This window comes from Schistocerca americana, chromosome 1 (assembly GCF_021461395.2).
Source record: "Schistocerca americana isolate TAMUIC-IGC-003095 chromosome 1, iqSchAmer2.1, whole genome shotgun sequence".
NCBI classification, from domain to species: Eukaryota; Metazoa; Arthropoda; class Insecta; order Orthoptera; family Acrididae; genus Schistocerca; species Schistocerca americana.
Window position 1 is genome coordinate 305,448,132 of NC_060119.1, and position 20,348 is coordinate 305,468,479.

At 37.9% G+C, this 20,348-nt stretch overlaps 1 protein-coding gene across 2 annotated transcripts in view; it reads right to left on the reverse strand.

The window, feature by feature from the left end:
- Positions 1–10,229, reverse strand: part of LOC124595797 (tRNA pseudouridine synthase A) — a 117,158-nt gene extending 106,929 nt beyond the window's left edge. Inside the window, exons 1-2 of one of the 2 annotated variants that reach the window (XM_047134689.1) lie at positions 10,106–10,229; positions 7,111–7,336 (exon numbers count right to left, since the gene is read on the reverse strand). In XM_047134689.1, the coding sequence (XP_046990645.1) occupies positions 7,111–7,336; positions 10,106–10,160 (281 nt within the window). In that variant the 5' untranslated portion in view covers positions 10,161–10,229. Of the gene's footprint in view, positions 1–7,110; positions 7,337–9,776; positions 9,883–10,105 lie in introns of those variants that run through there. The other variant, XM_047134698.1, reaches the window with a different exon arrangement.
- Positions 10,230–20,348: the final 10,119 nt, after the last annotated feature.

A 20,348-nucleotide genomic window follows, 5' to 3' on the forward strand; every position in this document is an offset into this window, starting at 1 on the left:
ATATCAAAAAGTACTATGCAAAGTGAAAATTAGAATTAGTACAGTCCCTAGTAAATATCGTATACATTAAGGAGATTTTATGTCACTGTGTTTTTAGGTGGAGGTAGCTTTAGTTAGATTTGTAAGTGTATTGATGTTTGTCTTCAGCAGAACCACAGAAGGAGAGCTGATGCTGACTGTATACATTTATGTGTATATGAATAACTTTTGTGTTTATTTCCAGCACGAATTTTAATTTTCTATGTGTTCATGTTCTAGATGAAGCATAAAGAGTAATGTAGTTCATGAGCAATAGTGTCAGTAATTATGGTTCATCCCATATTTTGACGGGAAATGAGTCCAAGTAGCTCTGGACATTGAACTTCACACAGATCTCTGAGAAGTATGCTAAGGCAGAATAATTTTCTGGGGATACTAGACAACAAGGAGCAGGGGTGTGCATGTGATCTTGTGGTTGGCTTTACTACAATTAGGTGGACGTTTGCTATATAACCAAATTTTCAGTGCCATGTAAAAGGTAAACTAACGGTGGCTGAGATGAGGTATGTTAGATTCGGATGCTAGCAAGAAATTATCATATATTAGTGGTTAAATGTTTGTATTACTTGAGCAAGAGACACTTCAAGTGAAGCAAGCTAAGTAATATGACACTGTACATAAGGGAATTATTTGTTGTTGTTGTGCTCTTCAGTCCAGAGGCTAATTTGATGCAGCTCTCCATGCTACTCTATCCAGTGCAAGTTTCTTCATCTGCAAGTACCAACTGCAACCTACGTCCTTCTGAATCTGCTTAGTGTATTCATCTCTTGATCTCCCTCTACGATTTTTTCCCTCCAAAACTAAATTGGTGGTCCCTTGATGCCTCAGAACATGTCCTACCAACTGATCCCTCCTTCTACTCAAGTTGTGCCACAAATTATTCTTCTCCCCAATTCTATTCAATACCTCCTCATTAGTTATGTGATACACCCGCCTAATCTTCAGCATTCTTCTGTAGCACCTCATTTTGAATGCTTCTATTTTCTTCTCGTATAAAATAGTTATCGTCCATGTTTCACTTCCTTACACGACTACACTCCTTACAAATACTTTCAGAAAAGACTTCCTCACGCTTAAATCTATACTCAATGTTAACAGATTTCTCTTCTTCAGAAACGCTTTCCTTACCATTGCCAGTCTACATTTTATATCCTCTCTATTTCGACCGTCATCACCTATTTTGCTCCCCAAATAGCAAAACTCATCTACTACTTTAAGTGTCTCATTTCCTAATCTAATTCCCTCAGCATCAACTGATTTAATTTGACTACATTTCATTATCCTTGGTTTGCTTTTGTTGAAGTTCATCTTATATCTTTCTTTCATGACACTGTCCATTCTGTTCAACTGCTCTTTCAGGTCCTATGCTGTTTCTGCCAGAATTACAATGTCATTGGCAAACCTCAAAGTTTCTATTTCTTGGATTTTAATTCCTACTTCAAATTTCTCTCTTGTTTCCTTTACTGCATGCTCAATATACAGATTTAATAACATCAGGGATAGGCTGCAGTTTTGTCTCACTCCCTTCCCAACCACTGCTTCCCTTTCATGCCCCTCAACTCTTATAACTGCTATCTGGTATCTGAACAAACTGTAAATAGCCTTTCGCCCCTGTATTTCACCTCTGCACCTTCAGAATTTGAAAGAGAGAATTCCAATCAAAATTGTTTAAAGCTTTCTCTAAGTCTACAAATGCTAAAAACGTAGGTTTACCTTTCCTTAATCTATCTTCCAAGTCATAGGGTCAGTATTGCCTCACGTGTTACAACATTCCTACAGAATCAAAACTGATCTTCCCCAAGGTCGGATTCTGCCAGTTTTTCAATTCCTCTGTAAAGAATTCGTGCTAGTATTTTGCAGCCGTGACTTATTAAACTTATTGTTCAGTTATTTTCACACCTGTCAATGCCTACTTTCTTTGGCGTTGGAATTATTACATTCTTCTTGAAGTCTGAAGGTATTTTGCCTGTCTCATACAGTTTGCTCACCAGATGGAAGAGTTTTGTCACAGCTGGCGCTCCCAAGGCTATCAGCAGTTCTAATGGAATGTTGTCTACTCCCAGGGCCTTGTTTCAACTTAGGTCTTTCAGTGCTCTATCAAATTCTTCATGCAGTATCGTATCTCCCATTTCATCTTCATCTACATCCTCTTCCATTTCCATAATATTGCCCTCAAGTACATCGCCCTTGTATAGACCCTTTATGTACTCCTTTCACCTCTCTGCTTTCCCTTCTTTACTTAGCACTGGTTTTCCATCTGAGCTCTTGATATTCATACAGGTGGTTATCTTGTCTCCAAAGGTCTCTATAACTTTCCTGTAGGTAGTATCTATCTTATCCCTAGTCATATATGCCTCTACATTCTTACATTTGTCCTCTAGCCATCCCTGCTTAGCTATTTTGCGCTTCCTGTTGCTCTCTTTTTTGAGACATTTTTTTTATTTCTTTTTGCCTGCTTCATTTACTGCATTTTTATATGTTCCCCTTTCATCAGTTAAATTCAGTATCTCTTCTGTTACCCAAGGATTTCTACTAGCCCTCATCTTTTTACAGACTTGATCCTTTGCTGCCTTCACTATTTCGTCTCTCAAAGCTACCCATTCTTCTTCTACGGTATTTCTGTATCTTTGACTGAAATTTCTGAATTTAAATTACTATCTTGTCGTTCAGTTTTTCAAAACTAGATATTGCAGAGAAGCTGGGTGGCGTCGTCGTTCTCGCACGGAAACTGGGCTCTGCAGGGTCTGAATGGTCTCAAATGATTACTCTCTCCCCCATGACTGCTACCGGGATGCGTAGCCAATGGATCGGGATCGAGTTGTCTCTCATGGTGGACCAGGTGGTTACAGGCTCAAATTGGTGGGATCAGGAATGGAATGTGGTGGACATGAAACAGAACGACAAGTGTGAGCCTTCTGATCCCTTACTCTGAATTTCTTCTTGGGCCTGAAATTGTTAGTACATTGGCATGCTAACATGTTTCTGCACTGGCATGTTAGATTAGGATCGAGGTTTTCTTTACTCAGAGTCCATATCTGCCCCTGCAAATGTCTTACAATTTAAAACCTGGTTCCTAAATCTGTGTCTTACCATTATATAATCTATTTGAAACTTTCCAGTGTCTCCAGGCCTGTTCCATGTATACAACCTTCTTTCATGATTCTTCTTGGCTATGATTAACTTACGCTCTGTGTAAAATTCTACCAAGCGGATTTCTCTTTCATTCCTTGGCCCCATTCCATATTCAGCTACTACTTTTTATTCTCTTCCTCTTCCTACTATTGAATTCCAGTTCCCCATGACTATTAAATTTTCATCTCCCTTAACTATCTGAATAATTTCTTTTATCACATCATACATTTCTTCAATCTCTTCATCATCTGCGGATGTAGTTGGCACTTAAACTTTTACTACTGTGGTAGAGTGTCTACCTTGGCTACAATAATGCGTTCACTATGTTGTTCGTAGTAGCTTATCCGCTCCCCTATTCTCTTATTCATTATTGAACCTACTCCTGCATTATCCCTATTTTATTTTGTATTTATAACCCTGTATTCACCTGACCAGAAGTCTTGATCATCCTGCCATCGAACTTCACTAATTCGCACTATATCTAAGATTAACCTATCCATTTCCCTTTTTAAGTTTTCTAACCTACCTGCCCAATTAAGGGATCTGACGTTCCATGCTCCGATCTGTAGAAAGCCAGTTTCCTTTCACCTGATAATGATGTCATCTTGAGTAGTCCCCATCCAGAGATCCAAATGGGGGACTATTTTACTTCCAGAATATTTTACCCAAGAGGACGCCATCGTTATTTAATCATACAGAAAATCTGCATGCCCTCAGGAAAAATTGCAGCTGTAGTTTCCCCTTGCTTTCACAGTCATTCACAGTACCAGCACAGCAAGACCGTTTTGGTTAATGTTACAAGATCAGTCAATCATCCAGAATGTCACCCCTGCAACTATTGAAATGGCTGCTGCCCCTCTTCAGGAACCACACATTTGTCTGGGCTCTAAACAGATACCCCTCCATTGTGGTTGCATCTACGGTATGGCTATCCGTGTTGCTGAGGCATGCTAACCTCCCCACCAATGGCAAGGTCCATGGTTCATGTGGGGGGAGGAAGGGGGGGGGGAAATATGTGACTGATTAAATTGCATATGAAGTTATTGAAATATAGGCGCAGTGTAATTGTGCATGCCCACGGACAACCTGTGACTGTTGATAGGGTACAACCAATGCTCCACAATTAGGAACTTTATGAGATTCCATATTGTGTTGAGAGTGATCCACGGTGTAAGTCGATGAAAACAGTATATAAAAACAGTGACATTTAACAGAAGTGTTTGAAATATGAAAGAATGGTGAAAAGTGAACAAAGAAAAACTCAATCTGAATCTAACATGCCAGTACAGAAACATGGTAGCATGCCAATCTACTAACAGTTTCAGGGCTAAGAAGAAATTCAGAGTAAGGAGTCAGAAGGCTCAGACTTTTCATTCTGTTTCATGTCCACCACATACCATTCCTGATCCGGATGCGAGCCCATAACCACCTGGTCCACCACAAGTGACAACCCAATTCCGATCCGTTGGCTACGCATCCCAGCAGCAGTCGTGGGGGAGAGAGTCATCATTCGAGACCAGCCTGCCCTGCAGCACTCAACTTCCCTGTGAGAGCGACCAATGTCACTAAGCTTCTCTGCAATATCTAATTGTGAAAAACTGAACAAGAAGATTGTAATTTAAATTCAGAAATTTCAATCAAGGATAATAATTACAGTACCAAAATGTGAAATAGGTATTAGAAACCAGGTTGGCTGACCTTACTCCCGGTTTTCCATGGTTTCTCGTGGAGGCTTTGCCCAGATTGGGAGGTCCGAAATCTAAAAAGGCCATGGCCCTACCAATCACCTATTGTCAACAGTGTTTGGTAAATGTAGGGAACGGTACTTGATAGCAGTCATTTATGAAATTAGGCTATCAAGTGAATTTTTATGTAAAGTTAAAGTGAAGACCATTCGGTTGAGAAAGTAATGCATACAGCTAGTACAGAGTGGGTTCGCGAAACATTGTAAACAAAATTTCGCTCCCATGGGGGGAGGACAATATTGAAATAACATAACGTACAGAATACGATGCATCCGAGAGAAAAGAACTGTAATTACATAGGGGAAAATTTAGGCAGAATATTTGACAGTGAAACTGCTTCAGAATACACTGCTTTCAACTTACACACTGGCCGACTGTTCATTTATACTGCTCCAGCTCCTTAGCCAACATGCACATTTTTAATCTTACCTGATAGAGAGATTGCTGTATAATATCCCTTGGCTCGTACTAGTGGTCAGGATTCGTGAATCGATCAGCTGGTCGGTTGAACGACCTTCCTATTGTTATTAGTTCAAAGTTAATATATATCACGAGGTAGTGTGTTTCGCCTGCTCAAGGGAAATATTTATTCCTTGACTTAGCATTGCTCCATGGCAAGCAAAAAACTGTAAAAAAATTCATATGTGACTGGACTTTGTCGAGAGACAGGATAAGGAGAGGATGTGTATGAAGTGTGTTCAATGAAACAGTCATTGTTAGCCGCCATATTGTATAATTTGTTTCTTTTTTAATTCACAAGTGATATGTAACGTTAATGTGGAGTTTAGTAACAGCCATAATACAATCTGCTGCATTTCAAAGGTAATTTCGCGCATAGTTATTTTTGATCACCAGATTCTGTGATGAACTGTAGTGTACGACAAGCTTGTATAGGACTTCAAACGTTTGGTGGTCGATGTTTGCTGTAGAACCTGCTTCAATAACACGGTCAAAAGCATAGAGAAAGGTTTCTCTGCTAAAACAAACTCATTTCACTTGCAGACAATCATCGAATGACCAAATGTGAATGGTAGTATCCCAATTCGAGAAGATCCTTCAGAAGTTTTCTTTCTCTTACATTTCAAGAATTTTACAGGCGACCGTCGGAGTCGGTAGCTGCTTCTACACCACGAGAGTAACATTGACAGGCGACCGTCGGAGTCGGCAGCTGCTTCTACACCACGAGAGTAACTTGTCTATGTGTAGGAAAGTACATATACTGTGGAAATAGTCAACGTCACTCTGGAAATTGATATTGTCCTTCACAGACATACAAACAGAGACACTACACACACTAGTTCCATAACAATGAGTTTAATATAGCTGTGAGTCTGAACAACGTTGGTGGAAAGATTTTCACCACCAGTATTTAGTTAACAAAGAGGGGAAGTGGTGGCATAAAATTTCTGATCATCAGACTGTGGGCTACAGTTCTGTGTCAAACTGCACACATTTTTGCATCATTTCATTAAGAGAGGGTATCTGGAACTCTTGATGGTGTCAAGCTGACAGGTGGTATCGGACGCCTCCATTTACCCACCTATTTCATATGGCTAATGGTATGATAACCTCTGGTAATTAAACGCTGTCAAGAAAAGATGCAGTTACCTGTTGGAAATCAAAGTAGAAAACATGTATCCTATCTACTGCTCTCTCACTGAGTGTTTAGAAACAGCTGTTGACACAGCCCCTTGCGTTCCCATAATATCACATAGTGTGTGTTGCCAACATTGCCTCGTAAAACAAGTTAATAACTGCACTACCCCTGTTAAGACTCTAAAGCCATCACACTTTTGAGATTGTCGCAATTTTGAATTTGCCTTTCAGAAGGTGACAGCAATTTTGGAGCAACCGAAAATGTTACACAGAGATAATAAATTTATTTATAAGGTAACCTGTTTGTGTGGTAAATATAGTTACCAATACATGCAACATTCAAATACTTTCTCTTTACCATAGCTTACAACAAGGTTGCACATACTTTTATTTTCAGCTCTTTCAAACTCCCTGATTGCTCTGTATTACACACTTTACCATATACTTTTACCTTATTTTTTGAGTTACTGTAGAAGTTCAAAGAGGAAGATTAGCACAATTATTACATGACAAACATCATGATTTGTGAGCATGAATAAAATAAAATTACACAAAAATATAAAAGCAATACACAACTGTATTAAGCTCAAAAAATTACCTTTGCATGCCAAGGTACCCTTGTCCTGAATAAGATACCAACATTGCAACTTTTTTTCTTTTTACTCTCTCTTTCTCAGTGAGATGTCTTTTTACATTTGGTTGAGGATCATCTTCATCTAAAGCTCTCTTTCTAGTTTCCAGTGCCTCTGTCTTCTCCGTATCTGCTGCAATATGGTCACTCATCTTAAGAAATTGGTTCCAAATTCCTGACCTATTCCCTAGAACTGTTATAAATGTTACGATAAGTTCATAAATTAATGAAAGCTGTTATTATATAGATTCAGAGTATACTATAATCAATTAGTAATATTTTGTAAAGTTCAGTGCACAAATCCAAAGTGCAAAAGCTGAGACTCATTAGGCCAGAAGATGGTTTGAAGACAAAAAATTCTCTTTCTGTGTCAAACCACTGTGTGCACAATATTTGACATGAGTGAATCCTAAACTTAGTACTTTGAGGTAAGGCACAAGTGGTCAGAAATACTTGTTTCAGTCACCACAATACGAACATATGAAAAAACATTTGTAAACTGCTTCAGTTGTTACAAACAATGATGTTGATGGAACTCGCTTCCTAGATTATACGCAATCATTTGCAAGCTACTTCTGTATTGCATAAGCCACCGTATGTTGTGTGGCATATGGTATAAAATGCAGCAGAACTGTTTTGCACCCTTTCCCTCATCATCTACAGATGGCTTGTGAAGAGAAAGACTGTTGACAGTCCCAAATTTCTCTAATTTTACCACCGTGGTCATTATGTTACGTGCATGTCAAAGGAAGTAATACATTTTGTTTTGGAATGTAGGCTCTTAAAAGTCTTGAGTATGGCTCTCCATGGGTACAATGCGCTTCACACTATGTCTACCATTGCAGTTTGCTAGGCATTTCACTGACATTTTCACACTTCTTTGAAATTTTTACACTAGGTTTGTAATCGGTTAGGATTCGCACCATTAAACACTACTCAAGGATTTGTGGAGCAAAAGTTTTGTAAGGCACCTTCAAATAAATCTAAGTATTAGATTAGATTGGATTCAGTTCTCGTTCCACAGACCCAAAAAATGAGATGATTCTCGTGGATGTGAAAAATTTCAGATAGTATAACATAAAAAATGTAAAACATTTGAATATAATACTTACTACCCTGATCATTTGTCAAGAGATTGTCAAAATAGGTGAATACATTACAGTAAACTGGAACTGCTAATATTTACAGAATTAGTATGCTGTCAGAATGAAATACTGTTATGCACTTTTAATACATTTATCAAACACAAAATACCTAAACTTGACTGTTGTGGCCCAGTGCTGTCAAAACTTGAAATCTAACAGACATTTTCACTTAAACTGGTCTAACAATCCCTGCTAAGATATTCATCTGTAGAGTAGGAGGAGTTGCCTATCAAAAAGTCTTTCACACTCTGTTTAAATTATGATTTATCTGAAACCAAGATTTTAATGGTTGTTGGCAATTTGTTGAAAATGCATGTTCCTGAATATTGGACCTGTTTTCAGATCAATATAAGTGATTTTAGGCCTTTGCATACATTGTTCTTATTCCTACTATTGATACAATGTATTGAAAAATTGGTTGGAAATAGAGATATATTACTTGCAACAACTTTCATTAAGGAATAAATATACTGAGAAGCAGTGGTTAGAATACAAAGTTCCTTGAACAGGGGTCTCCATGATGTTCTTGAATTTACACCACAAATGATTCTTATTGCACGCTAAAAACTTTTGCTCAGATTGATGAGTTACTACAGAATATGATCCTGTATGACATAATAAAATGTAAGTTAGCAAAGTATGTAAGTTTTTTATATTTATACATCCTACATCTGACATCATTCCCACTGCAATTACAGACTTGGTTAGGAACTTAAACAATTCTGTGGCATGTCCTTCCCAATTGAATTTGACACTGTCAACCTATTTGATCTGCATGCCTTCATATGTTATACACATGCTGGAAGGAAATCTGTTATATGTTCTGAACTGTATATAGAGGGTCTTCTCAAAGTTTAATGGCAATGAATTAGCTTTAAACCATTTATTAATGTCAGTGAAATATTGAGTAGCAGCTATTTCTAAATCTGAACTTTACTTGCTACTTATTGCAAAGTTTGGATCATCTGAAAGAAAAAAAAACTTAGCATCTAGTAATGTAACAGACGTGAGGTCATTAATGTCAACACAAAAAAAGCAACGGACCCAAGATGGAATCTTGAAGAATGCAATACGTAATTAATTCACAATCTGATGAAGACTGACTGCTTATTGCACAGGTATTTCGCAACAACACCATTTCTGTCTTCCGCATACCTATATTCATGAAGTCATTACACCTTAAATCATTCCAGAAACATACTCCTAAGATATCTGCTTCGTGTATTGTAATTGTGAGTTCAACTAGAAGTACGGGGCATATGTCAATATGAGTTTGGAATAAAATACAGAACAACTTTCCCGTTGACATTATTTCAAAATAAGGTTGTTCACATAAATTTCCTACGCGTAAGATGAGACTTGAAACAAAAAAATAGTAAAAATTTGCAGCTCAAACGATTACCGAAAGTTAGACAACAGACTATACAATGTGCGGTCGACGAAATACTCTGGCGGTGGCTTTCAAATGTCACAATACAGTACACTGACCTGAGGAAACAATGTGCAAGTGGAACTGTATAGAATAAAATTTAACCCAGGCAAGAAACGAGGATCCAAATCAGAGCCCGAAAAATAATTTTTGTTTCTCCTTGCAAGGCTTCGTAACTGAAAGAAAATAGAATGAAATTTGTTTTTGGAAAGGTTCGGCTTTGCACAAGCACAACTGTGCTTGCTCAAGGTGGAACCTGTCAAAAACATATTTTATTTGCAGGCATATACGGCCAAAAGCGGGTGCTTCAATCTCACAATGAGAAAATAAATGATTTTTAACATTTGTTTATAAGCCTACACAAAAATCTGTGAAGCATATTGCTTACATAAACTTGAAAAGACACTGTAGTACTTATGAGAAGCATAAATCATACGTAACATGTGGGTAAATACACAAACACAACACACCACACACGCCAAATTGCTTGTCAACAAATGCTAACTATCGACATCTCGCTGACGATCGATAGCCATTCTCTCGATAGTTTCTTATGCCATAGATCACATTCGTGATAAACCAGTCGATATATGTTCTAGCAAGGACGTTAAAATAAAGGGAGAAGATGTCGTAGAGACTTGCTGTTAGGCCCGTAAACGAGCAAACTGGTTTGTCAAACACTCTACTGCGTAGCTGCAGATTTGACAAACTATCCTCAACACGTACAAACAAAGTTTGTCGGTTTAACCTCACTCTGTAGCAGACGCTGTTCGTTTTTGTGAGTATTTTGGCTGTAGTGATAGTGGCCAAAAATGCTGATGAAGCATTTCCAACATTGACTCTGGCACTGTGTTTATGGAAAAAAAAGAAAATCAGACGCTGTTCCAACGACTAGTTTACAAAGAGAAGTAAATGTAAACATGAAAACCTGCTACTGGAAATGTTACACGCCAAACTTGATGATTACACCTTTATGTGGCTGGACTGTGAAACCTTTAATAACTTATTTAGTTACTTCGCCATCACTTTAAAATAGAATACACAATTGTAGAAAACTATTTCTTCTCTGCTTGGTTCTCTAACGGCAGTTCGTTAAATACCACGACGTGGGAATGCGAGGGCTGTTCGGAAAGCAAAGCCCAATCGGACGCGAAATGGAAGCCACACTGAAAAATCCAATGAAGCTTTGCACAGATGTTCTGATCGCACAATGAGCGCGTAAAGATGCCTAGAATGCCATGTAGCCCACATAACATAACTGTCATGCGTTTGCTTCATGACAATTCTCGGCTGCGCACTATAGAGGCAATGGAGATGCTATTACAGCATTTTCGGTGGCTAGAGTTTGATCACACGATACAGCGCGTAATATCTTCCCCTTGAGTTTCATCTCTGCTCACATCAACCGCTGGCACAGTGTCTCCAGACTGGGAGTCTTTTACGCAAATTTGGGGAAAAACAATTTGTTTTTAGGTAATTTTTGGAGAAACGAAAATTTTGGCAAAATTTTGGAAGTGGGGAAATTGGGAAGTATTTTTTCCTGTGTAGCCATACTACCATACCACTCCACTACATCTCTTATGTTTTAGTTGAAATAACACATATTTAGTTTTATTGATATGCTCCCTCTCACTCTCTCTCCTCTCTCTCTATCTCTCTCTCTAAATCAGTCGATAAATCTTTCATTTTTTCGTCTCTGGTGTTTGGTGTTAGCTTCATATTGATGGCTGCAAGATATAGATACAAGTGTAGCACATATCAATGTCATGGGATGTTCAAAAATTGCTAGTCGAAGCTACCAGCCCATACAATTAATTATACAAATTTTTATGTCTCCCTTAAGAAACTAAAGAGAGATTGATGATTATGATTTACAGCTTTGTCGGTGTGACATTTGACAAGCGATTGTCATTTCTCCAAACATAAGTACAATTCAGACTCTTCATTGTAGCACAGTCCGTCCATTTCTGGCTCTTTCTTGCATTCGCCAAAGAAGAATACAATTACCGATATATTCGGTTTTAGATGTACACGGTAGAGATTTTTTGAGTGTTTTGTTTATTATTGTGTTCGCTGATGCTGTGATTTCTAGGATATATTAATTGAAACAGAGGCTGTAGATATCTATTACCTAAACTATTTACCATGGGGAGATACCGTCCTGCATGGAAAGCTGAACAATGATTTTTTGGTAAGTTTCTGAATTTCTAAGGTTTCTACATACTTCACTTAATGCAAACTAGACCTTCAGTCCTGTATCAACAGCTAAATAAACGATTTTCATTTTATTTTTAGAATTAGTGCAACTGTGACGAATCACCCTGTAGGAAATCATATCATTCTGATACTGCTTATTGAGTGAGATCAGTGAGTACTTCATAGGCTGCTGAAGTGTGGAAGGTTGGTTTGTGGTTACTGGTTCGTGTTTTATTTCATACTCAGTTGGCTCTGTGGCTTTTCTTGTTGTTTTGTATGCCATTAAAATAAGAAGTAACTATGTATTAATTGCAACTCTATTGCTGGCGTTATGTGCTTATTTTTGTTTTGGTGGAATAATCTGATTCGCTCTCCAATGGCCCTGTGGACGCTAGAGCCAGATGATGCTGTCCAGTGGACCAAACCACTCACCAAGGGCCGACTGAAACACATAATTCTTTTCACCCTCGTTGGTCAGAAATGAGCAGTGCAGTGCTGCCTTTTGTTGAGTCTGTGGTCCAGATTTTTGTGTTATCGTTTGGGGGCACTTTCTGGTTCCCTGGTGTTGCCTTTAGGTTGTCCCAAGATATAAGTGGCATTTTTTCACGAAATTGAACACCCATTACCTCTAAATTTTAGCTGTTTGACCTTAGTAACTCACATAATAAATGTTATTGCGATTTAATTATGGTAACATGTGCTGACTCAATGCCGAACATGAGACATGAAAATTTGTACTGAGTACAAGGATTCTAGAATTTAATGTTTATTGGATAACTGAAATATCAATATGCCCAATGTGCCAATTTCTTACTGTAATAAACATTATTTTTTAAATTCTCTTTTCTTAGTTGGCTTTCTATGGTCAGTAAGTATATTCCAGTGCTATTGCATGTAATGAAACAAAAATTGCTCTTGTTGTTCCTCAACCATGTTTAAATGATCAAAATTTTGTACAGGGCTTAATTTCAGCGAGCACCTCCCTGAAAATTTATATTGCAAGGGATGGAACCAGCCCACAGAGGAGATTTAAAATAGTGCACTTATACCAAATCGCAATGTAACTGTAATTTAACACTTTGCCAGCATTTATGAATGTAATGTGATGAAGTATCTCCAATGTTGTTCATCGCAAAGTGTTTTATTAATTAATACTGGACACAAGTTCACCAAGCAACTACAAGGCAACTGGTTGAACGTTGCGACTGGCAGCAGTTGGAAACATGTTCTCATAGTCATCAAAACTACCGACTTGGGCTGATATATTGAGCAGAAATAGGGAGCATCATGGGACTGCTATGGGGACAGGTGGTAGCACCTGTTGTTTATGTTAAATCTTTTTTGTTTTGGTTATAAGAAATTATGTTTTAAGGACATTAAATTCAGAACAGTCTTCTGTAAAATAAAAGAAAGTAAACCAAAAACAAAAATATTTCTCATTGTAAGTTTTTCAAAAGTTTTCAACACTAAAAAATTGTGACTTTTATGTGTGAGTGGGGCAGGGTGGGGGGGAGGGAGTTGAGTGGTTGAAGAGGTGCGTTTGGGACGACTGTCGTCTAAAATTTTAAAATTAAGCACTGGTCTTGCATCAACTTGACTGTTCTTTAGCTGAATCGTTCACTGCCCTCAGTGTTGAAACCTTATTTTTGGCTACTTGAAAGAAGCGTTATTTTGCCACATAGTAAACCATCAGTGGATAAAAAGTGTTATCAGTTCTAACATGATCGAATAATGACTTGCTTCTGACTTGAATGAATTTCTAGGGGCATTTTTCAAAAATGAAAAAGAGAAAGTCACATAAAATGACATTCTAAATGAAAACTAAAAAGACAACTTCTATATTCAATTATTTAACTTACAGCAGAATGGAACTCAAAAGTTCTTCCTTCGATGGGATGTAATGTTTACCATGTGCAGATAAATTCTCTTTTGTCAAATTTTGGTTCTCTTACACTTTATTTATTGATTCATATCATTGTCAAACAGAGATAAAAGAGAAAATTTATCACTCAGATACCATAAATACTGGCCTTTCTTCTGTAAAGCTCCTTGTGTGATGCTTTTATCAATTTTTACATAAGTCTACCATTGACTTCAGAAAGCAGAACCTTTGAAAGGTTGTGTTTACTGTTGAAATAGATTGAATCCATGGCTTGACATAGCATGTAACAATGAACAGGCAGATGTTTAATGGTGTTACTGCCTTACCCTTGCTCATAATTTAGTATTGACCACAAACTAATGACATTTTACAGAATAAATAGCTGTCACCTATTATAGAACTTTGTCTAATGCAGCTGGAGGTCGAATCTTAAATTTTCTGTGTATCTCCATTTAAAAATATCACAGAAATACAATGCAAGCTTTTCTTTATTGGACTATACGTGTATTTTATGTTCATTGTTACTTTTCCAGTTATCTCAGAACTGTTTGAAGAGTGCAATATCAGGATTTGTTGCCACTTGACTGAGTTTTCCTCAAACACAGTTTTTAACAACAATTCATACACGTTACGGCGGCAAGCAAAAATAACCAAATCTGTGTTGATTTTTTGTTGAAGAAACACATGGGTACAACTGATTAATCGATATGACTTATATTTGAAGCTCTAGTATCACAGCAAAGAATTTGCACTTTGTTTTTGAGAAGTCAGTCTACAACTGTGTTACAAACAGCTTGTGCCTGTCAGTATCCTGAAGAGCTTTCTAGCATTGGCACAGCAATAAGATTTTTTTAGCCAAATATGAAGTAATTATTGGAAGAAATTCTTCTTTTGATTTTCGATCATGTAAAGCAGGTAACAGTATGCCATCCTAGTGAACAGTAACATCATCTAGTACCTTGTTTTGACAATCACCGTTTATGGCTTCCACATGCTCCCTCCGCTATTCTGCACGAATTCTCTGAATCGAGAACTTACTTGTACGAAATTCACCATTATTACATCCAAGCATCTAAATGTGGCTTCAATCATAAACATTGAATCTTTCATATAAGTATGAAATAGTGAGTGTTTATGCACCTATCTACTGCTACTTAATTCTAGACTAATAAAATTTATCTACATGGTTGTTTTACAGGTTCCGAGATCTACGTTCTCGAACAGATTGGAAAATCTGACTGCAAATGCATATCAATTTTACTAGAATCAGAAGATAAGTCTTTTGTAACGGTTCATAAGATGATGTTGCAGGAGTTAGTTTGGAAAACTATTTAGCACATCATTTTACTTAATGGTTCTGAGCATCCACTCTCTTCTTTATTGGCCAGATTTTTGTCCACTTGATCTAAGTTAGCAGACCGACTTGTCTTCATTAATTGAAGTGTATTGACGTGTGCAGTATCAAACAAATTACTTGAGTTGTTGACAAACTCTTGACAGCACTGCTCAAATGTGTATTGGTTCTTTTGTTACATTTTTTTTTGTAACTCCCTCCAAGCATCACACAACTAGACAAGCATATGATAGGCATACAGTGAGATTTGCATTTCTATTGACAGCTAAGTCGCTTCACTGATATGATAAAATAAAACTGCCAAAACTTGTTATTAGAGAGCAATTTTTTAGCCTTTTACTTGATGTTTTATGCCACTTATTAAAACATACAGTTTTTAGAACTACTATGTACAGAATATTAACTTTCAGATGGCAGACCACTTCCTAGTCCTGAATCAGCAGAAGTCGGTAAAAGTTGGACGGCATCGGCGGATGTCACTCGTTTTGGCTGCAGCCAGCATTAGTTAGCTGACAGTAATGTTGGAGGTAGCCAGTGTTGTCTGCTGTGTTACTTTGTTGCAATTCAACGTATTTAGTACTGTTTTGCTTCCTTGTGAAAAATGTACATGATTGCCACAGTTAGAATGTTTATTAAACATGTCAATACATATGACAATTTGAGGTCTGTTTACAAACGTTTTAGCTATTTTTTATTTCCATGCATGACTTCTGCTTTTGTGGAACCATGTAGCATAGTTTACGGTGGCACCACTGCAAGGGCAGCTTACAGTTAAATCGCTGTAATTCCCCTGACATGTTCACCAATTGACCACAAACCGTTTACTGAGAACGTTAAATACGTTTACCAACAAGTCAGTGCAATATTGCGCGTTCACCTCACATGTATCCAGTACAAGTCGACTCAGGTTACCGTGGTCCTATGTTTACCAAATTTTATTTGCAATTGTTTTTCACTTTGTATAAATTAATTAATAGGATATGGGTTCAACAAAAACTTTTTGCCGTGCCTTAGTGACCATTAAATAAAAGTTGTCTGTTCCTGGTAATTACTATAAAGTCAGTTTAAATATTTGTTACAGGGTGGCTCATATGTTCAAAAGGCGATGGAACCAAAGCAAATAGTGCAAGTACAAGCACATAAAAAAGGTTTGTCTAACCTTACAAACTGTAAGAATCATTTACAGGCCTGAATATACTAAGCGAAAGAAAATTTGCATAGCTGAAAGTGGCGGCATTAATTGTGGAGCATTGCTCAGTATCAACAGTAGACCATCTAGAAGATCTGTTGCCAGCTTTGGACAAGTCATCTACTGTTCTCAGTAGAATGAAATTACATCACACTAAATGTATATGGCTTATTAATAATGTGTTTTCACCATGGTTGCTTGAGGATCTCCATGAAGACATTGACAACAACCCTTATTCGATGATAATAGATGAGAGTACATCTACTGGCAACAAGAAAAAGTTGTGCATCTTAGTGTTATTTTAATCAAAACACGAAAAGATAACAACAACATTTTATAGTCTGTTGGAAATAGAAGGTGGTGGTGCTGGTTCTTTAGCTAATGTGTTAAAAAAGCAAATAGCTATGGCCTTGATTTAAATATATTAATAGGTTAGGTCTGGACAGAGCTAATGTAATGACAGAAGAGCATAGTTCATTTTCTTTGAAAAGGATCTCTGCCCCATCATACTACTGTCATTTGTGTGTGACACTCATTGCATCTTGCCACAGAATACTCCTGCAAAGTAATACCTTCACATTTAAAATACATCATTAGAGAAGTTTACAATTGGCTTTTGTGCAGTACTAAGAGCAAACTTAATATTCTCTGGAGCATGAAACATTGGCCAGAAAGGAACTGCCGAGAATAGACAAGTTGTCAAGAATGTGCTGGCTGGCTTACATAGGAGCTATTACCAAAATTTTAGACCAATGGGATGATTTAAAGCTTATAACCGTTCTTTTAATTGAGAACAATATTATCAGGCTTACTCTCATATAACTAAGAGGTGATCAATAATATCGGAAATAATCAACAGCATTGAAAAAGTTTTAATTAAATTTATTGATATATAATCTGTAATCAGAACAACACCTGCAGAAAAGCAGCGCCTCAGGGAAATCAAACAGGGTTCAACGCAGTTACTTTTGTTTCTGAATTCTACTATATAAACTATGTGCGAGTATTGTTAGTTCTCTTATAATGTTTTCTGGGCTCTGAATAAGCTGAAGTAGCTGTGGCATGTGATATATCGGGCATTTCCGTGTGATATGCTACGGAAGGGATCAGGGCACATCCATTAACCTGCAAGAAAAATGACTATAGTTAATATATATGAGACAGATTTAAGCTGAAACTTATACTGCGGTCTAGGTAGTCTTCGCCATAAGGTCACGGACTAAGAATATCTGAGGAATTGTCTGCATAAGAGAAAGTAGTGCTCAGTATTAAACTCTATTACATGTCGAATAACTAATAATGGGATGTGTGGACTATACGAAGGGACCTTAAATTGAATGTAAGAAGGAATTGGACTCTTAGCTTGGTGAAAATAAAAGCATACTAAGTTTGAATGACTGTATCGAAGTATACTAATGGACCATAGTCCTTGCTATAATAACTTTGAGTAACGAACAATAAAAATCACGGACATTTTAGTTGCCATAATTGCTGAGAGTAATTGTAGGATCAACTCTTCTTTTCTATATACAAAACGTAATCATGCACGACCATACAATTAGTATTAAATGTTGGCAATAAAAAACTAAAGAGATATCCACAATAGCATGTGTATTAGTCAATGGTAATCATAGGCAAGCTGCACACTGTAGCTCTGGAGGATGGAAGGTTCGATTATGAAATATTATGAATCGTAAATTGTGCCTTAAAAGCTATTTAACATTTCATTTTCAATCGCACAGAAATAACACAAAATCATAAACAGTTTGGATAAGTAGCAATGTCGGAAATAGGAAGTTGAAATAGTACAAACATCCAAAGACATTATTAACTATATTGTTTAGGGCAATGCACCAACAAATGAAGGGTGATTGACTGTCCTAAATGTCAACATTAACTATTATTATGAAAACCCGAAATTTAGCTGCAATTACAGTGAAGATGTTTGTGGCTGCTCCATCTGATGTGTAGATATAACAAAAAGTTGGACATATACAGTAGATAACAACATCAATATCTTACATCAGAGAAGTTGACGACAGAAGATCGATGGAGGGCAGTTACAGCTGGAGCCCAACGAGTGACCCAAAAAAAGTTATGCAAACAGTTATTACGTAATAAACAGTGGTGAAATATAATTGTTGTGATTTTGTAATGAATAGTGACTGCAAACATCCAATTATATGTGTCATATTCTTCACTACCACAATCCACGATGCACGCGTGACGACACAAGGTGAGTGCGGACAGAAAATTGCATCTGCGAGTGCGACCGACAACGATGAACCTACCTCCGGGAACTACAAGACGTCAGAAGCTGTACAGAATTCAGGAAACAATTGACTTGTGTTCTTTCGAGAACAGTTACTGTCTTCATATATACAGTTAAAGGCTACCCAGCCATTGACCTTCGTCTGTGCGAATGTGCACAGGTTGCCCAAACTCTTACGAGAATCACCAAAGCGTGCGCGAGTAATGAGTGGATGGGCAAATGTCTATAAGGTACATTACATATGTTGAATTGTGGGCAGTTGGGAATGTGAGTCTCACGGGAAGCGTGCAAGGGATAAATCCCTGCAGTCGCACTATTCATCTGTGTCCTCGGTGGCTCAGATGGACAGAGCGTCTGCCATGTAAGCAGGAGATCCCAGGTTCGAGTCCCAGTCGGGGCGCACATTTTCAGCTGTCCACATCGAGGTATATCAACAACACTTGTCGGCAGCTGAGATTTTCAGTTAGTCATCATTTAAAAATGGTTCAAATGGCTCTGAGCACTATGGGACATAACATCTGAGTTCATCAGTCCCCTATAACTTAGAACTACTTAAACCTAACTAACCTAAGGACATCACACACATCCATGCCCAAAGCAGGATTCGAACCTGCGACCGCAGCAGCCGCGCGGGTCCGGACTGAAGCGCCTAGAACCTCTCAGCCACCAAGGCCGGCCCACTGCCAAAAGCAGCAAACAATTGCGCTGTAGTCCCTATCGAATGCTTCGTGTACCCCAGTTTGCTCTGTGTTGTGGACTTCCTGCTTTTTTTCTTTTTTTCTTATTTCGAAATGAATGGAGAGGCTAATTATGGTCCATAAATTGATTCGAATGCGACTCACAACAATAAAATGAATCAGCAATCCCTATGACTGTTATGTCAATTATGCTTTCGTGGAAACACTGAAAATGGACCTATGATGGCTGGGCTTATACTCCCCCACCACTCCTCGCCCGTCGGACAGTCTAAAGCCGGCATACTACAGTTGCATGTGTGAACTACCAGTTTTTAGTGGCGTAACTTCAGAAGCACAAAATTTGTTGGATGTACTTTGTTGCGTCACTTTCCTTCCACAACTGCTCCCTGGTGGCAGTAGTTCGAAACACGAGCACTCTGTCACAGTTACTATGGAGTAATTGCTGCTTGTACTCCATTCGATTTCATTGTGTTTCCATTTTATTAACGAAAAAATCGAAAAAAAGGTAGGCAGGTACATTCTCGCAGTGCGTGTGTGTGTGCAATATTTGCAAACCAATGACGTATCCCACATAAACTAAAAATTAGGTTTTCAAAATGCCTGTATCAATGAATACAATAAGATTCTAAAATCCTGCGTGCTTGCGGACGGTATTTACATGTTAGCTATTGGTTAGTTTGCTGTTGCAGACAGCATCTTCGTCTCCGAGTGTTATTTCTTTTATAAATGTGTTGGTGGTCCCTGATTTATCCCTGCGCGAAATTTATTTTCTGATCCAACATTTGGGTTTCATCTACCTTGTATTTAACTCTTGTCATAGTCCTAATACCGTAAACTGCGCTATAACATTCACACCCACCCATATGATTTCAATTGGCACCATATTGAAAGCTGTGCAACTACGTAGAATTTGTGGCGTTCTGTGTGAAGAGGAGCTTCCGATGCCATTACAGAAAGCCACAAGGTGGTGCCACTTCAGTAGCTTGTGTGGATCTGGCTGGAGTTCTCATTTGTTTACGGCTGCGAAGTGGGTTTTCCAG